A 20,047-nucleotide genomic window follows, 5' to 3' on the forward strand; every position below is an offset into this window, starting at 1 on the left:
TTTAAAATGTAACCAAAGCAAAACCAAAGAGCAGAGAGAGCTCCAGCAGCAGCAAAGCAGCCCAGGAGTGCTCAGGAATTCAGGATCTACTCTGCAAATGGAACCTGGGATTTCTCCTGCTGTGCCTGGGATTGCTGGGAGTCCCCCCATTCCCCGGGGACAGGGGACAGTGGTGTTCTCCCACTTCACTCCTTCCTTCCCCAGCAGTGCCTAAATCCTCCTTTACAGAGGAATTTGGAAGGAAAAATACAGCCTGGCTTGGAACAGCCTCAGCCTGGCCCTTGCTGGGCAATACTGGGCAATTCCCAGGAACCCTGAGCACCACTCCCACTTAGGGAAGCAGAGCCCCCAAAGCTCAGGCCCAGGGCTGAACACTGCATTGAGGAGGGTCAGGAAGGAATTATGGAAGGAAATGAAACTCAGTTTTTAGTTGCAAAATTAACAAGGTAATTCAAAGTGAGCTAAAGGGGAAAATGAAAGGACAAATCATTAATCAGGATCAAACATCCAACTTACAAAATGCTGTGGATGAGAGGCTGCTTTGCTAAGGCCATGGAAACCTGAACATCCCCTAATCAGCATAATTACAATTAAATATCCCCTAATATAGCCTAATTCTGTTTCAGTGAAGCAGGGGGAAAAGGGCCCCTCTACAGACAGAAAACAGTTGGAACCAAGTTGTCAGTAGGGGTTAAAATGTCCCTTTCAGCCTGGCTTAGCATGGAACTGGAAGTTGGGTTTGCTGTGCATCAAGGGGGAGAAGGGATGGAAATAAAAAACAGGGCAGGAAAATCACAGAGGGAACAGAGTCTGAGGGCATCACTGAGGGAGCTGCACGGGATCCACCAGCTCCAGCCAAGGGCTGGGATCATCCCACAACCACCAAATCATGACCAAACCACCCCACCCACACCTAGGAACACCTCAGGAACAGCATCCCAGCCCATTCCAGCTGGGATTTTAGGCTCCAGAAGGATGTGCAACAGCAAACCCACCCATGAAACCTGGAGAAGAGCTCTGAATTGACAGTTTTACTTCAGCCACCACTGTGAGAACACCAGGTGTGCCCTGCTCCTCTGGCTCAGCCCAGGCCACCCACACCTCAGGAACACCATCCCTGCCCATTCCCATTTCTCATTCCAGCTGGGATTTTGGTCTCCAGGAGTATGTGCAGCAACAAAGCCACCCATGAACCCTGGAGAAGAGCTCTGAACTGCCAGAGTTTGACAGAGCCACCACTGTGGGACCACCAGGAGTGCCCCTGCTCCCCTGGCTCACCCCAGGCACCCACACCTCAGGAACACTACCCCTGCCCTCCCCAGGGCACAAACACCATCCCATCCCTGCTCTTCCCAGGGCAGGAACACCATCCCTGCCCATTCCCATTTCTCATTCCAGCTGGGATTCTGGGCTCCAGGAGGATGTGCAGCAACAGATCCATCCGTGAGCCCTGGAGAAGAGCTCTGAACTGACAGTTTTACTTCAGCCTGTGTAAACTGTAAGAACACCGGGTGTGCCCTTGTCCCCTGGCTCAGCCCAGGCCACCCACACCTCAGGAATACCATTCCCAGCCCATTCTCATCTCATTCCAGCTGGGATTCTGGGCTCTGGGAGAATGTGCAGCAACAGACCCATCCATGAATCCTGGAGAAGAACTCTGAACTCACAGAGTTTGACTGAGCCACCAATGTGGGACTACCAGAAGTGCCCCTGTCCCCTGGCTCAGCCCAGCACCCACACCTCAGGAACACCTCAGCAACACCATCCCTGCCCTCCCCAGGGCACAAACACCATCCCTGTCCATTCCCATTTCTCATTCCAGCTGGGATTTTGGGTTCTGAGAGGATGTGCATCAACATACCCACCCATAAGCCCTGGAGAAGAGCTCTGAACTGGCTGAGCCACCACGGTGTGACCAGCAGGAGTGCCCCTGTCCCCAGCCCAGCACCCACCTGTACTCGGTGGTGTTGGAGGCTTTCCTGGTGCCCGGGATCTCCTCTCCGTTCTTCACCCAGTAGCTGGCGGCCAGGGGGCTGGGGCTGCTGGTCAGGTTGCACTGCAGCGTGACGGCCACGCCGGCCACGTGCAGCACCACGTCCTCGCTGGCGTTGATCCGCGGCTCTGCAAGGCAGGGACAGCGTCAGGGCCGGCCCTGGGGACAGTGCCAGCTACTCTACGTGGTGGCACAGGGGGCGGGAGGGGAGGGCACCACACGGGGGATGGCACTGCGGGACACACGGAGGAAGCACAACCAAACCACAGAGCTCGGAGCTGGCGGCGGCGCCCGGGGCCGCGCTGCTGGGGAGAGAAAGGAGGGGTTAATGTTCATTGGGAATCCCACACTGCAGGGACACCAGGGACACACTCTGTGCTTCCCACACCAACTCCTGGCGCTGCACATGAGGCTTCAGTTACTCCTCCAGAGGTTTCTTGCTGGCTGGCACTTGGTTCTTATCACTCTTCCACCTTATCACTCCCTAAAGGTGCCTGTGTTCAGCTGGGGTTGGTCTCTCCAGGCAGCACTGACAGAACCACAGCAAGCAGTCTCAAGCTGCACCACAGGAAATTTAGGCTGGATATCAGGAAAAAGTTTTTTACAGAGAGAGTGATAAACTTCTGGAATGTTCTGCCCAGGGAGGTGGTGCAGTCATCATCCCTGGATGTGTTTAACACAGCCTGGATGTGGCACCGGGTGTTGAGGCTGGGCTGGACTCGATTGGTCTTGAAGGTCTCTTCCAACCTGGTGTTTCTGTCAATTCTTCTCCTTGAGGTTTCAAACAAACCCATTTTTATATGAACAGCACTCAAATTTAGGCTTCTCAGTAATATTCTGCATATTGCCTGCCCAAAGGCTGCTGTGGCCCCAGGTGCAGCCAGGAGATTCCACAGGGCACAACTTCCCTGGGAAGGCAGAGGCTGAGGGAGAACAGCTGAGAGCAGCACCCAAATCTGCCAGTGAAATGTGAGGATACACAGCAGGCTAACATCAGACTGCAAGTGGTTTGTGTCTGAGGTAACCTTGAGCACAAACATTTACAAAGAACAAAACCAGCCCCAGTGCATGAGCAGAGCCCAGGAGTTCTGCTGGCTGCTTTGGGGCTGTTCCACTGCACAGCCCCACCTGGTAACAGCAAATTCCCATTCTTGAGGGCACAGCCTTTCAGAAGTGCTAAAATCAGTGAGGGCACTGTGCTGCTGTTTGAGACCCATGCTGCCCTCAGCCCCTGCAGGTGCTGCTGCTCCCCAGCACACACAGCTGCCTCATTCTCAGCCACAGAAATTGCTTCCCAAACCTGGCAAAAAGACCTTTCTGCTGCAGGGTCTGAACCATTCTGTGAAAACCACATCACACAGGACAGGAGGGTTTAAAAATGGCACAATTCTTGCTGTTAGTTTAAAAAAAAAAAAAAAGGTTTTCAGGGTCAGCTTGGCCTGCAGGCCAGCCCAGAGGCTCTGTGTGTGGAAATGCTGCTGTGTGCCCTGCCTGGGATGAATTCCTGGCTGATTCCAGAGGTGCAGCTCCAGCTGCTCCTTCCTCCCTCCCCTCTGGCTGCAGGAGGCTGAGGAAGCAGCACAGACATCTCCCTGATTTCTGCAAGTCATCCAAGGAATTTGGATTCTGGAAACTCTGCCATGCCTTGTGGCAACAGTTTGGGATATGAATTTATGATCCATGGAGCCTCTGGCCTCTGGAATGCAGGTTATGAAACACAAGGAGAGAACAGAAAATCCCAATTTTGTGTCAGAACCATCCCAGCTTTCCACACAGGGAAGGAACATCCCTGAATCCTGTGGCACCTTTTGTGTTTGGATTTTTAATATAATCCTTAGATTAGTGTCCAGGGAGGAAAAATATCTATCCTCTGACAACCTGCAGCATTCCAGTCCCGGATACCCTTCTTGGAAATCCAGCTCTTTAAATCATTCTTTAACTGCAGAAACACTGCAGTTGCTGTTTGTGTGATTCAATTTTCACTCTGTTTCTGCCTCATTTCTCCCACACTGGTTATTTTATCCTTTCCAGGATTGTTTGGGCCCAAAATTGTTGTGTTATTCTCATATCATGCACCATTCCTGGCCCGCCCTGTGTGCTTTTCCACCCCCAAAAAGCCCATCTGCATTCCCACAAAAACACTGACAGAGCTCTGGGAATATTTTTGGAGTGTGTCTGAAATAGTAACTCAGTGACTGACCTGCAACCTTTTCAGTTTTAGTTTAGCACAACTGAAGGCAGCTTCACCTGCATTTATGTTACTTTGATTTGGTTATTAAAAAAGCAAATTGATGGATCAGTCTCCTGATTTAATTGAAGGAGACAAACTGCAACTGGAATACTGGGACAGCAGCAGCAAAGGAGGATGCTCACCTAGAAAATCACTTTTTACACATCACTTCAAGTGCCCATTTTATGTAAGCTCAGCTTTTACAGTTAAAACCCAAGCAAAGCAACTAAAAAAAAAGACCCAGCAAGTGAAATTCTGGTTCCAAATGCAGAAGGAGGTGGAAGGCAGATGGTGGCTCCTGGGTGCCAGATTTTCAGAAGCAAGCTGATCTCTGCAGAGGCCAGGACAGAGCTCTGGGGGGCTTTGGTGTCACAGCAGGGCAGCAGCTGCAAACTCCAACTCCAGTGAGCCACACGATTCCCATTTCCAACACAAACTGAATGGAGCAGCTGAGGCCACCTGGGCAGGCTCAGGGAAGGGGCTCCACTTCCAGGGACACCTTGGGAACTTCATCCCTGTTTTCCTCCTCTTCCTCCAGCAGGCTCAGACAGGAGCTGATGTCCATGGGCTCCTCCTCCCCAGCAGGAGCAGCTCGGCTGTCCCAGCACACAGGGGAAGGCACTCAGGGTTTGTTCCTTATTGCCCTGCACAGCAGAGCCCCAGAGCAGTGTGATCCCACAGAGCAGGGCCAGAGCAGTGTGATCCCACAGAGCAGGGCCTCAGAGCAGTGTGATCCCACACAGCAGGGCCAGAACAGTGTGATCCCACAGAGCAGGGCCCCACAGCAGTGTGATCCCACAGAGCAGGGCCCCACAGCAGTGTGATCCCACCCAAGGCACTCAGGAGGCAGCTCCCACCCAGCAGCAGCAGCAGCTGGAACAGCCTGGGAGGGCAGGAGAGGCTGAAGTGCAGTCCCTGCAGCAGCTCAGGGGCCTGGGGGAAGGAAGCCCCTGCCCTGTGCTCCCAAAGGCTGGCTCTGCACACCAGCAGCATTGTAAATCCCCCAGAGCTGCTCTGGAGTGTGGCATCCACATTCTCTGAACATGATCCCTTCTCCCAGGGTTTTTCTCCTGAAAGGCAGAGAGGCCTCAGAGAAAAAGAAAACAATTCTTATCTCATTTGCTTCTCCTGTGCTGTGCTCATGGAATGTGTTTGGAGATTGTTCACCCACAGGTGATTGTTCCATTGGATTCTGCTGGGAGTTGTTTTCACTCTTTGGCCAACCAGGGCCAAGCTGTGTCAGGACTCTGGAAATAGTCAGGAGTTTTCATTTTATCTTTTCTGTATTCGTTAATATAATATAGTATAATAAAATAATAAATTAACCTTCTGATAAGATGGAGTCCTCCTCATCATTCCTTCCCTCTTGGTGGATCTGTATTTACAACTCTGGAGCCCTGGGGCTCTCTCCAGCACACAGCCCTCCCTAGCAGACACATTTCCAGGATCATTCCCAGCATGTCAGAGCTGCTGCTGGAGGCCATGCAAGCATTCCAGCCCTTTGGGAGCCCAAAGGACACAGGAGGGGCGAGGGGGGGCTGGGGCTGAGCAGCTCCAGCTCAGGGACCCGGTGTCACTGCAGCCACCCCACAGCACTGGGTCACAGCCATTCCTCCACGTGCACCAAGGCTGTTCCATCCCCACAGGGAAGGTCTCTGATCCAGCAGTGCCCACAGCAGCACCAGGCTTTGGGGACAGCTCTAGGGGGGATTTTTTTCAAGGTACCCAAATGAAAAAATCAAGATACAAAATAGAGTTTTGTATGCAGTAGGGCATTAAAGGGTTATTTGTGCACAGAGCACAGGAGCAAGACCACACTTTTGCTCTGCTCTTCTGTCAGCTGAGGGCACTGAGAAACCACCCAAAATAAGTTCTCCTGTACCTGCACACTGCAGATTTAATTCCCTCCACCTGAAACTCAGCTGCCATTTCCTTAGGCAAATGCCAGTTTTACATCTGGCTCAAAATTCTTCCCTATAGAATCTGATTGTATGAACTCCCAAAAAAGCAGAGTGAAGGCAGGGAAGCCTTGCCACAAGCAAGAACAAAAAGCAATTCTGGGCCAAGCACAGCCTCTGCTCCCAGAGCTCTGCTGCTGCCCTGGATGGAGTCACTGAGCTCAAGTTTGGGCTCAGCACTGGCAGGATGTTCCTCCTGCTCCCACAGGCTGCATTAGGAATGGCTGCACCTCCTCAGTGCTGCTGCATCAGAGAACTCCTTAGGAACATGCTGCTGGCCAGGAAGGAAAAGAAACACCAAGAAAAATCCAAACATGAAAGGTCACGTGGAACTGAAAGGGAAGGATTTATCCAGAAGCAGATATGTAAGCAAAACCAGGTGAGGAGGCATTCCCAGAAATTCCAAGAGAACAGAAGAAATCAAAATAAAACAGTTAGAGTTGGGAAAAGAACATGGAAATAAATCAAAGAGCAAGGCACTGGTGGAGAAGCCAGGGAGGCTGGAAACGTCCTACAAAACTAAAGGGAGGAGGGGACAAACACAATCCGACAGCGGGCCGGTGTCACACGGAAGCTCTAGCACACATCCCGAGGTTTTCCCAAGTGCTCTGTCCTAAGGAGAAGAGACACGGGTGGCACACGGGGTCAGCACTACAGGCCAGGCGGAGGAGGAGGAGCAGCCCGCGCGTCGGGAGGACAGGACAGGGTGCGGCAGAGGGTGGGGACACGGGGGCGGGGTCACCAGACTGCCTCTAGACACTACAGTGCCACTACTGGGGGCCGGACTCACTCTGCAGGACGCTTATAGTAGCCTGGGCTCGAATCCACGTAATGGAGGGATTTTGCCTCAAGTCATTCCTCCTGGGATCGTTGCTGGCCCTGCACTCGTAAGTCCCAGAGTCTTCCAAGGTAAGGCGGGTTACTCTCAGCACACTCACCCCATTGGCCCCGTAGGCAGTGTTAATGGTGACACGGCGCTTCCGAGCGCCATCCCACAGCTGTTTGAAAGCCTCTGCCCGGTTGACTTCCGCATACCACCACTGGATCTCTGGAGTGGGGTTCCCAACCACATCACAGTACAGTTCAAAGGCGTCCCCCGTGAGCTTAGTTTCTGACATGGGCGACTTGACAAACCCGGCTGCAGGGAGGGGCAGCAGAAACGCAGTGACAGAGCGGCAGAAAACAACAGAGCTCGCACACAACACAGCAGCGGGGCAGAAAACACAGTTAGAGACATGGCATCGGCAGTGACACGGATGGGGACACCCAGGGCATCAGCAGTGACACTGCTGGGGACACCCAGGGCATCGGCAGTGACACTGCTGGGGACACCCAGGGCAGCTTGGGGACACCCACAGCATCGGCAGTGACACGGCTGGGGGACATCCATAGCATTGGCAATTACATACCCAGGGCATCACCAGTGACACAGCTTGGGGACACCCAGGGCACTGGCAGTGACGCACCCATGGCATCGGCACTGACACGGCTGGGGGACACCCAGGGCAGCTTGGGGACACCCACGGCACCGGCAGTGACATGGCTTGGGAACATCCATGGCATTGGCAGTAACAGATCCACAGCATCGGCAGTGACACAGCTGCGGAACACCCAGGGCACCAGCAGTGACATGGCCTGGGGGACACCCATGGGACTGACAGTGACACACCCACAGCACTGGCACAGCTTGGGGACACCCACAACTTGGGGACAGCCACAGTGACTTGGGGACACCGGGGGCACTGGCAGTGACACACCCAGGGCACCGGCAGTGACACAGCTTTGGACAGCCATGGCACCAGCAGTGACACACCCAGGGCATTGGCAGTGGCACAGCTTGGGGACACCCATGGCACCAGCAGCGACACACCCACAGCACTGGCAGTGACACGGCTTGGGGACACCCAGGGCACCAGTAGTGACACAGCCTGGGGACACCCAGGGTGGCTTGAGGACACCCAGGGCATGGGCAGTGACACGGCCTGGAGACCCATGACAGCAGTGACATGGCTTGGGGACACCCAGGGCACTGGCAGTGATAGGGCGTGGAGACCCATGACATCAGCAGTGACACAGCTTGGAGACACGCAGGGCAGCTTGGGGACACCCACGGCACCAGCAGTGACACAGCCTGGGGACACCCATGGCACTGGCAGTGACACAGCCTGGGGACACCCATGGCACTGGCAGTGGCCAGGGCTGCAGGGCAGGAATTCCCGATGTCCTCACTCGTCCCTCCCCTGGCAGTTCCCCCTGGCACCCTCCCAAGGCATTTCCAGCCTTTTCCAGCCCTGGCACCTCGGGCTGTGCCAGGGTTAAGTGTCCCTGCCCAGGGATCTGCTCCCTCAGGAGGTTTCTTTACCTGACCCATCCACAGGGCTAAAATCCCAAACCCGTGCCAGCTGTGAGCTCTGCTCTGACCCCTCTCCCATCTATTTAGGACTTCCAGGGCAGGGAATTCCCCAAGATACAAGTGACCTATTTTCCTGATCAGCCCAGCTCTGGGAAAAAGGGAATTGCAGGGCAATGAACACTCACAGGCCAAAAGGTTCTGTTAGGAACCCACAAAGGGCCATCAACAGTTGCCTTGGTGTGGAGAGGGCTGACATCCCTGCTCAGGCCACAATATGGGATATTCTGGATATCCTAAATCCTCCATACTTACCCGCCTCAGGGCCCCACTGGGAGCACACACACACACACACACACATTAAATTCTCCTTCAATCCTATTGCCAAAGATATTTAGGAGAACAGCAGTGCCTCAACACCAGGCCCCTCCTAAAACTGCAGGATTAGGACACAGCTGGCCAGACAGATTATGCAGCAAAAGCCATCCTGGTGCTCTGCTGGGGCAGGGGACACCAGCAGCGTGGGGAGGGACAGTGTCACACCAGGAAAGCTCAGAGCCTGTCATCCCTGGCCTCGGATTGTGCCATCCCTGGCCTGGCATTCATGGCTTGGTTTAGGATGAGAGGCAAATCAGTGAGGTTTGGAAATGGAAATGGGGACTTGGAGCACTCATTAAACAGCATTTAATGAGTGACCAGTGACCACAGCCACGGGCTCCCTAATGGCCACAGCCCTCAGTGACCAACAGCCCCCAATGACCAACAACCACAAACCCCAGTAATTAACAGCCACAATCCCCAATGACCAGCACTCCCTGACCCTAAATAACCAGTGCTCCCTAATCCTAAATGACCAGCTCTCCCTCACCCCAATAACCAGCATTCCCTGGGATGCCAAACAGCCTCCACACATAATTTAACAAACATTTAAATTACCAAGGGCAGTTCTGAGTTAATATTTTGCATTTCCAGCCACTCACAAACAGCAGCAGTGAGCGATGTGATGCCACCAGAGGGCCACTGCTCATGGTGACACCCAGCCAGAAGCTGCACAAGGAGCTGGGGTCTGTCAGCACCGAGCAGGAATGCTTAAAAAACTCCAAAAAGGGAGGAAAAAGGTGAATTATTCCCGAGGCTGCAGCACAGAGCAGTGGGAAGGGAAGGGAAGTGCTGCTGCCTTTGGGCCCTGCCAGTGGATTCCAGGGCTGTCCCAGCACGGAGCGGGTGACACTGGGCAGGTCCTGGTGACGCAGGAGCTGCCAGAGCCCGGCCTTGCCTTTCTTGGGCCTGTCCCAGAGCTCAGCTCCTGCTCCAGAGACAGCAGCACAACAAAACCCCAAACCAGACAGAGCCACGAGCACAGGAGAGCACCAAGGGACTGAGCTCGGTTTAACCCCAGAGATCTGGGACTGTGCTCTGCTTAACCCCAAAGATTTGGGACTACTCTGTTTAAACCTCAAGATTTGGGACTGCTTTGTTTAAATCCAAAGATTTGTGACTGTGCTTGGTTTAACCCCAGAGATCTGGGACTGTGCTTGGTTTAAACCTAAAGATTTCAGACTACTCTGTTTAACCCCAAAGATTTGGGACTCTGCTCCGCTTAAGTCCAAAGATTTCGGACTCTGCTTGATTTAACCCCAGAGATCTGGGACTAAACTCGATTTAACCCCAAAGATTTGGGACTGTGTTCTGTTTAACCCCAAAGATTTGGGACTGTGCTCAATTTAACCCCAAAGATTTGGGACTGTGCTCGATGTAACCCCAGAGATTTGGGACTGTGTTCTGTTTAACCCCAAAGATTTGGGACTGTGCTCGATGTAACCCCAGAGATTTGGGACTGAGCTCTGTTAAACCCCAAATACCTGGGACTGTTCCTGGTTGAAACCTAAAGATTTGGCACTCTGATCAGTTTAACTCCAAAGATTTGGGACTGTGCTCTGTTTAACCTTAAAGATTTGGGACTCTGCTCGAACCTCAAAGATTTGGGACTAACCTAAAACCCCTTCTGGAAGTGGTTTATTTATTCAGGGTTTGATCTCATGCCTCAATTGTGTGGATGGAGACGAGGAGAGATTAATGCCCTAAAACCAGGGAAACATTTCAGTCCCCACACAAAGTTCCAGGGGCTCCCCTCATTTCCAAGCTCTGCTTTAAAATTTGTGTTGAGGAAAGAAAATTAAACCCCCAACAGAGAAAAACCAGGATTTTCAGAGCTCAGGAATTCTTGTAAAACTTGCCAGGGTGAGAATACACAAGGCAGTCATCTCTGAACTGCAGAAATTGTTGTTTAATAATTAAAATATCCTTTTGGAACTCAAATTTCATCAAGGTGCAAAAGAATTAAGGAGAATGGCCCTGGAGGAGCAGAGCAGGGAGAATTTTCATCTCCCCAAGGTAAGTCTGGTGTAAAAAAGGGGTTTAAAAAACAAAAGTGCTTTGCCTTAAAAGCCAAGTTGAGGAAAGATGTTAAGCCAGGCTCAAAGACAGCAAAAAACAGGTTTAGGACACACAAAGAATGGACAAATTAGGATCAAAATGACGAAAAAAATAAAAGGATTTCCAAGAAAGTTTTCAATCACAACCAGCACAACTGTGACCAAGGAACCCCAAAAAGCAGGACAATGCTCCCACCCCATCCTGAGGCTGCTGCTCAAGGTGAATTAAATCAATTAAATCAATGAAATCCCACTTAAATCACAGCACAAACACAGTTCCAAACTCAGAACTGAGTCTACAAGGCTAAAATGCAAAAATAAACCTGATTTTCAGTCTGGAGCCACAATAAATAAAGTGTAACTGCTGTGGGACTGAATGATTTCAAGCCTGGCTGTCTTTACAGCAAAAACCCACCTGGAAAACCTCCCAGCACATCAAAAATTTGTATTTCACTGCTCTCAGGCCTTTAGGAGAGTTCTGGTGGCTTTATTTCCCTTAATTATGGAGCCTGATTTTTTTAAATTCTTCAAATAAATGAATAAAATTGCAAGTGGAAAAAGGCAAGAACTGCTCAGCTCTGCTGTGCCCTCACCTGAGCTGATTTCTGCTTTATTCCCACATGGACAACTTGATGGGAATATCCCAGAAAATCCAGGCAGGAGCTGCCCCATTCAACTGGGCTGTCTTAATGAGGTGCCCTGGCTAATTAACACCTTCTCCTTCTTTTAATTAAGTGCCAAAGAGTTCTGAGGGTGGGGAAATCTCACTTTGGCACAGTGTTGCTGGATAAAAACCACCCTGATGAATGATTTGTTCCTTGCCAGGGCTCACATCCACTGAAAATCTTGGAAATGAGTTAAACACACAAAAAGTGACAGCTGGAAGAGGTGAAACACTCTGATGTTCAGGGACAGGCACAGGGATCAGTTCCATAAATCAGGAATTTAGGATGGAAAGGATTCCTCAACAGGGACAGGACACAGGGATCAGTTCCTGGGATAAATTAGGGATTTAGGCTGGAGAGGATTCCTGCACAGGGATCATTTCTACAAATGAGGAATTTAGGCTGAAAAGGACACAGGGATCAGTTTTATAAATCATGAATTTAGGATGGAGAGGATTCCTGAACAGGCACAGGACACAGGGATCAGTTCAACACATCATGAATATAGGATGGAAAGGATTCCTGCACAGGGATCAATTCCTGAGGATAAATTAGGGATTTAGGCTGGAAAGGAATACTGAGTGGGAAAAGGACACAGGGATCAGTTCCATAAATCAGGAATTTAGGATGGAAAGGATTCCTGCAAAGGGATCAGTTCCTGGGGATAAATCAGGAATTTAGGCTGGAAAGGATTCCTGAACAGGAATCAGCTCCATAAATCAGGAATTCAGGCTGGAAAAGGACACAGGGATCAGTTCCATAAATCAGAGATTTAGGCTGGAAAGGGTTCCTGAATGGAGACAGGACCCAGGCCTGGGGACAAATTCCAGGAAGGCACTGCAGCACCCTGCCTGTCCACACCCATTTTCCTTAAGATCGATGCTCTCCCATTCTGTTCTCACCAGGAAGCACAAAATGATACATTTGGCATTAATCCCATTAATTTCTGCCAGCTCCAGAGCAGCTTTAAGCCAGGTTTGAGGTGCCCAGGTGAGCCCAGAGCTATCCCTGGACTGAATTCCTGAGTTTAATTCCTGCCTTCTCATCCTGCAGCTTCCCAGAGCTGGGAGAGAGGAGAACCCAGCCCAGAGAGCAGCATCAAAATGCAGGAGCTGTGCCAGGGCACGGGGCTCCTTCCACAGGCAGGAAACCTGAGGATTCATCCCACAGGACTGGAATTAAACATTCCCTGCATCCAGCCCAGCATTCCCCATTCCCCTGCACAGGAGATTTGTGGGCAAATTCCAAAAAACTCATCCTGAGGGGAATGGTTTGGGTGTGGCCAGCCTGGGAATGTGCCTGAGGGGGAGTTCCTGACACAGATGGGCACAGGGGATAAATCGGGAATTTAGGCTGGAAAGGATTCCTTAACAGGGATCAGTTCTATAAATCAGGAATTTAGGCTGGAAAATATTCCTGAACAGGGACAGGACACAGGAATCTGTTCAATATATCAGGAATTTAGGCTGGAGAGGATTCCTCAATAGGGATCAGTTCCATAAATCAGGAATTTAGGATGGAGAGGATTCCTGAACAGAGATCAGTTCCATAAATCAGGAATTTAGGATGTAAAGGATTCCTGAACAGAGATCAGTTCCATAAATCAGGAATTTAGGATGGAGAGGATTCCTGAGCAGGGATGAGTTCTATAAATCAGGAATTTAGGCTGGAAGGGATTCCTCAACAGGGAAAAAACACAGGGATCAATTCCTGGGGATAAATCAGGAATTTAGGCTGGAAAGGATTCCTGAATAGGGATAAGTTCCATAAATCAGAATTTAGGATGGAGAGGATTCCTGAACAGGGACCAGTTCTACAAAGCAGGAATTTAAGATGGAAAGGATTCCTGCACAGGGAAAGGACACAGGCATCAGTTCCTGAAGATAAATCAGGAATTTAGGCTGGAAAGGATTCCTGAACCTGGAAAGGACAAAGGGATCAGTTCTATAAATCAGAAATTTAGGCTGGAGAGGATTCCTCAACAGGGATCAGTTTTATATATCAGGAATTTGGGATGGAAAGGATTCCTGAACAGGGATCAGTTCTATATATCAGGAATTTGGGATGGAAAGGATTCCTCAACAGGGATCAGTTCTATAAATCAGGAATTTGGGATGGAAAGGATTCCTGAACAGGGATCAGTTTCTGAGGATAAATCAGGAATTTAGACTGGAAATTATTGTGGAAGTTCCTCTGGCCCCACCAACCCCTCAGATCAGCCTCAGACCCCCCCCCACCCTCCCCCCACCAGACACTTTTATCCAAGTTTCCCTGTAATAAAACCAGGGATGCTTCCCTTCACACTTTGCAAACACAACTGGTATTTCATGGCCACTTTTAGGGTGCAAAACCTGATCTGAGCAGCCCCAATTCCCTGAGGAAACACATCCAAGCACAGCCCTGGGAGGAAAAGCCCCACTTCCCCCAGCTCCAGGGAATTCCCTTCCCCCAAATCCCCTCCTGGCTGGGCTCTGGACACAATTCCAGGGATTCTAGGTGACAATCCACCTGAAGGGGACAAGTGAGAATTGAGACAAGGCTGGGCTATCCCATGGGAAGAACAACCAGGACAGGGTTTATAAACTGTGGCTCCACAACCACATTTCTGAAGAGCAGAAATGGAGATTTTCCCCAGATTTTGGACAGGAAAAACAAAGCTCTGGCAGTTCCCTGGATCCATAAACATCCTATGGGAAGAATCACCCAGACAGGGACTCCATAAATATCCCATGGGAATAACAATCAGGACAGGGTTTATAACCTGTGGCTCCACGACCAGTGTCACCTTCTGGAGAGCAGAAATGGAAATTTTTCCCCAGATTTAGGAAGAACAAAGCTCTGGCAGTTCCCTGGTCCCTCAGGACAAGGTTTATAACCTGTGTTATTTTCTGAAGAGTAGAAATGGAGATTTTCCCCAGATTTTAACCATTAAGAACAAAGCTCTGGCAGTTCCCTGGTTCCATAAACATCCCATGGGAAGGATCACCAGGACAGGGGTTCCATAAATATCCCATGGGAATAACAACCAGGACAGGGTTTATAACCTGTGGCTCCATAGCTGGCTGCAGGGAAAAGGACACAGGGATCAGTTCCTGGGGATAAATGAGGAAAGAAGAAATTGAGGATTTTCCCCAATTTTTAGCCAGGAAGAACAAAGCTCTGACAGTTCCATAAATATCCCACAGGGAAGAATCACCAGGACAGGGTTTATAAACTGTCCATAACCACAGTCACTTTCTGGAGAGCAGGAATGGTGATTTTTCCCAATTTTTGGCCAGGAAGAGCAGCCCTGGCAGTTCCCTGGTTCCATAAATATCCCACAGGGAAGAATCACCAGGACAGGGTTTATAAACTGTGCCTCCATAACCAGTGTCACCTTCTGGAGAGCAGGAGTGGAGATTTTTCCCAATTTTTGGCCAGGAAGAACAGAGCCCTGGCAGTTCCCTGGTTCCACAAGGCAGCCCAGCCCATGAGGGAGCTCAGACAGACCCCTGGCACAGCTGGGATGTCACTTGTGTCCCCCCAGGGAGCTCTGAGTCCCTGCACAGCTCCTGCTCCACCAGTGCAAGCCCCAGCTCCAACTTCCAGCTCCTTCCCTCCCCAGCCCTGCTGCTGAAACCCATCTGCTCCCAAGGCTTCAGTGTGAACTACAGAATTCCAGGGCTCTGCACCTTGGCAATTGAAAGGGATGCAGTTTATGGAAGTGTTTCTGTCTTTTTGGGCCATGCTGAGTGCAAAACCATTTTTATCTCACTGGAGACTTGATATCAAATATTCACTTTAACAGGAAGCATGGAAAAAATCTGATTTACCTAAAACTCAGATGGATGAAGATGGTGCAAGGCCAGCTCTGACCAACCTGTGAACCCAGATCCACAGCAAGTCCAGTGCCTCAAAAAGCATTTTTCCCCCATATTTCAATGGAAATATTAAGGAATATCAGTGCAGGAGTGCTCACAGGAGGCACCAATTTTATTCGTGTCACCAATTCCCTCATGTGCCAGAAAAAAGCCAAGAACTCCCTCAGACAATCCTACAATTTACAAAACCCCTCTGAAACCATGGCTGGCAAAGCATCCCAGGGAAATGGCAGTTCCAGCATCCCTTGGAAAATGCAGCTTGGAAGCTGGGCTGAATCCCTCCCAAGGAGATTTCCTTCCATGGGGAACCTGTCCCTCCTCTCCCAGAGGTTTTCCCAAGGGTTAAACCCCACATGGGACTCAGCAAAGGCAGGAATTGTTCTCTGCTTTTCCCGAGGTTTCCCAAGGGTTAAACCCCCTCATGCTCAGCAAGGCAGGAATTGTTCCCTGCTCTCCCCATCCCTGAAGAATCCCCCAGCCAGCAGCTCTGCTCTCATCCCTTTGGAAGGAATACAGGAATTTCAGTGCTGCAGCTGAGGAATGGACAAGAATCCCTCCAAAGCAGGGGAAGGCTCCTGGGAAGTTCCCCAAAAAAATCCATGTTAACAACTAAAAACCTTTCCCTGGAAAGCAGTGGGAAGGGATTCAGCTGCAGCACAGGAAGCACAGCCTGAGCAGGCAGCAATTTCAATTTGCCTGCAGCAGCTGAAGAGCTCAAAACATTTTAAAACAGCATTAAATTTCTGTCTGAAAGCCACTGAAAACACCTCAAAGGTTGGTAATGAAAATGATTTTGTGTCAGATTAGCACTGTAAAATCCTCAGCCTGGCTCTCTAATGGCGTGGTGCAAGGGTTTTAAATAACCAAAGGTTTTCAGAGCTCCCCCCTTCTCCCCTGACCTTTCCTGATCCAACAAATGTGTTTGACAGGAGACTGATCCCATTTCTCTCCAGCAAAGCTGCTTTCCCCCCCTTTTATTCACTCTGTAGGAGCAGGAGCTGCTCCACATCCTCATGAGGGAGGGAAAGGACATTTCCATGCAGCGACCTTTCACAAGAAATGCCCTTTGCTGAATTGGGGATTATGTAACAGAGGCTGAGGAGAAGCTGCTCAGCCACAAAAATAATTCCTCAGTGAGCAGAGGGAATGGCAGCAGCACAGGGGATAACACTGCCAGCACGTTCTGCAGCCTGAACCAGAGCTCAGCTGCCTCAAGTGTGAAATCCTGGCCCTGCTGCTGGACATGGGGCTGGAGGTGCTTTCATCATCCCTTGTCCAGAGTGGGAAGGAATTGCTGCCCTGCTCAGAGCACCAAGGAGAATGCTGGAATTCCAGGAGAATTCCACTGGAATTCCAGGCACAGGGATGAGGAAAGCAGGAGGAGATGGATTAAAAAGCAGCAGAGATGGCACATTTGTGCAGCAGATTTCCTCTGCTGTGCACATTGAGCTCTGCTTAAAAATTGTATTTTTAGGGGTATTTTTCCCCGAGCAATTTTTGAGAGCTTCAGCTGCTGCAGACAAATTGAAATTGCTGCCTGCTCAGGCTGTGCTTCCTGTGCTGCAGCTGAATCCCTTCCCACTGCTTTCCAGGGAAAGGTTTTTAGTTGTTAACATGGATTTTTTGGGCACTTCCCAGGAGCCATCCCCTGCTTTGGAGGGATTCTTGTCCATTCCTCAGCTGCAGCACTGAAATTCCTGTATTCCTTCCAAAGGGATGAGAGCAGAGCTGCTGGCTGGGGGATTCTTCAGGGATGGGGAGAGCAGGGAACAATTCCTGCCTTGCTGAGCATGAGGGGGTTTAACCCTTGGGAAACCTTGGGAAAAGCAGAGAACAATTCCTGCCTTTGCTGAGCATGAGGAGGGGTTTAACCTCTGGAAAAACCTCTGGGAATGGAAAGGGGAGAGCAGAGAACAATTCCTGCCTTTGCTGAGTCCCATGTGGGGTTTAACCCTTGGGAAAACCTCTGGGAGAGGAGGGACAGGTTCCCCATGGAAGGAAATCTCCTTGGGAGGGATTCAGCCCAGCTTCCAAGCTGCATTTTCCAAGGGATGCTGGAACTGCCATTTCCCTGGGATGCTTTGCCAGCCATGGTTTCAGAGGGGTTTTTGTAAATTGCAGGATTGGCTTTTTTTCTGTAGGAAACACAATTTCCCATTTTCCCCACAATCCTGGTGGCTGGGATGAGGATGGGATCCAGCCCCTCCCTGGCCCTGAGGTTTGATCTCCACAGCCCTCCTGACACTGCTGAGATTATGGGGCCAGAAATAACCTGGGCAGGGCAGCTCCTCCTGCACCCCATTCCTGAGCTGGAATTCCACTCCAGCAGCATTAGTGCATCCTAATCCCCAGCAGGAATCACCTCCCTGCCCTGGGCACTCACTCCTCACATAATTCAAAATAAAAACGCCCAAATGCCAATTTGTGGTTATTTTGTTGAGCTTGAGGGGGAGCCCCATAGCTCTTCCCAGAGCTTTCCCAACAAAAGCAAAATCCAATTAAAAGCCAAGCAGATTTGGGCTCTTCAAAGAGCCAGCAGGGAAAAAAAAACTCAGAGAAGCTTCCTTTGCTCAGTGGAAATTTTAAAAATTAACATCACCACCATGGTACCAACAATAATTGTGTTTAATCACACTGCAGGGATTTTGTGGTGGCGAGAGGAACAGAAATGGTGACCTAAACAAAATCACATTTCAGCCACGTCCCCTAAACTGAGTAAAAAGGTTCTGCTTGTGTTTTATATCCAAGGTTCTGCTTTATACCCCAGAATTCTGCTTTATATCCCAGAATTGTTTTGTATCTCAGAATTCTGCCTCTACCCAAGAATTCTGCTTTGTACCCCAGAATTCTGCTCTGTACCCAAAAATTCTGCTTTATACCCAAGAATTCTGCTTTATATCCCAAGAATTCTGCTCTGTACCCCAGAATTCTGCTTTATATCCAAGAATTCTGCTCTGCGCCCAAAAATTCTGCTTTATACCCCAGAATTCTGCTTTATATCCAAGAATTTTGCTTTATACCCCCAGAATTCTGCTCTACACCCAAGAATTCTGCTCTGTACCCCAGAATTCTGCTTTATACCCAAGAATTCTGCTCTATACCCCCAGAATTCTGCTCTCTACCCCAGAATCCTGCTTTATTCCCAATGCTAAAATCTGCCCCTCACAGGGTCCCTTGCACTCTCCACCCACATTCAGCAGTGCAGCAATTTTACAATTTTACAGCAGCTTTAAAAGATTTTTTTTTCCTCAAAATACCTGAATAAAGCCCAGCAGAAGCACTGGAGGATTTATCCCACAGATAAACTGATCCAAGTGTGACAGGAATGGCACAGCCCCCAGGAATTTGCTGCCGAGGTGCTTTTCCCACTTTTCCATTTCCATCCAAGCAAATCCAGGTTGCCACAAAATACCCAAAAATCCTGATTTAGCAGCTCTCCAGCTCTGAAATATTTCACTTGGCAAAAGGACCACAACAGGGTCATGTTTGGGAAATTTTTGGGAATTCTGAACCCATTTTGTAAGGCCCCAAAGCAGGAGAGCACCAGGGCAGTGCCCTGCTGTGGTTTTGGCTCCCTTCTCCCACTAATTCCCTTCCTGCAAACCAAACCTCACATTTTATTCCTTTTTTAGGGTTTTTTTTTCCTTTTTTTTAGCTTTATTTTTTTTTCCTTTCCTCCATATGGCTCAAGATTGGGGTCACCAAATCACCACTAAAAATAGGAGCTTTGGGAGCCTGAGACCCCAAAGAGGCAGCTCAGAGCCTGGGGTGAGAACAGCTTTAATTTGTTGCATTTTTATCTGACAGGGTTTTCAGCATTTGCTGCAGGTTTTGAACTGCTCAGCAAAGTGCTGAAAACCTTGTCAGATAAAAAATGCAACAAATTAAAGCTGAAGGAAACCATCAATACAATATTCCAGCCCCTTATCAGCTTCAGCACCCTTAAAACTGGGAGGAAATGGGAATTTTCCTGGTTCTATTTTGGTTTTGGAAGCAAAAAGCCAATTCCCAAAGTGGGAAAAAAAATCTCATAAAAAATATTTTAATAAAAAGAAATTAAAATATTGAATTACAGGGAGCAGAAAAGCTCTCCCATTACCCAGGGGTCACACCTTCACTCCCAGTCCTGCATAAAGAATTGGCAGGAATGGGATAAAACTGAAATATTCCTAAAAAGACAAAATTAGAGGTGACTGTGATCCTACAGCATTATAGGATGGCTGCCATAGAAAATTAAGTTTCTAGGGAACAAATAATTAAGTTTCTAGGGAATAAATAATTAAGCTTTAGGGAATAAATGCACCAAATATCCCATTTCTTACAGCAAAATGAAGCCCAAAGAGTGGCACACTGACTGGTTTTCACTCAGACTCCCCAAGCACACCCCCAAAGCCCCAATTCCACCTGTATTTGGGGTTTCTGTACCCAGCTCTGAAGTGTGCCTGGGGCACACTGGGGTTTTACCTTTATAAAGGGATTTTTTTACCTTAATTGGACCTTAAATAAACCCACCTGTTTCTGATCACACAGCAGAGAAGAACAGACATGGATTTTTT

General features: G+C 49.6%; 1 protein-coding gene across 2 annotated transcripts in view; it reads right to left on the reverse strand.

Annotated features, from left to right (window-relative positions):
- The window catches only part of NPTN (neuroplastin), a 44,882-nt gene that overhangs the window by 18,226 nt on the left and 6,609 nt on the right, over positions 1–20,047 (reverse strand). For both annotated transcript variants that reach the window (XM_058811152.1, XM_058811153.1), the window contains exon 2: positions 1,953–2,121. In XM_058811152.1, coding sequence (XP_058667135.1) covers positions 1,953–2,121 — 169 coding nt within the window. The remainder of the gene's footprint in view (positions 1–1,952; positions 2,122–20,047) is intronic.

Source organism: Ammospiza caudacuta, chromosome 10 (genome assembly GCF_027887145.1).
Source record: "Ammospiza caudacuta isolate bAmmCau1 chromosome 10, bAmmCau1.pri, whole genome shotgun sequence".
NCBI lineage: Eukaryota > Metazoa > Chordata > Aves > Passeriformes > Passerellidae > Ammospiza > Ammospiza caudacuta.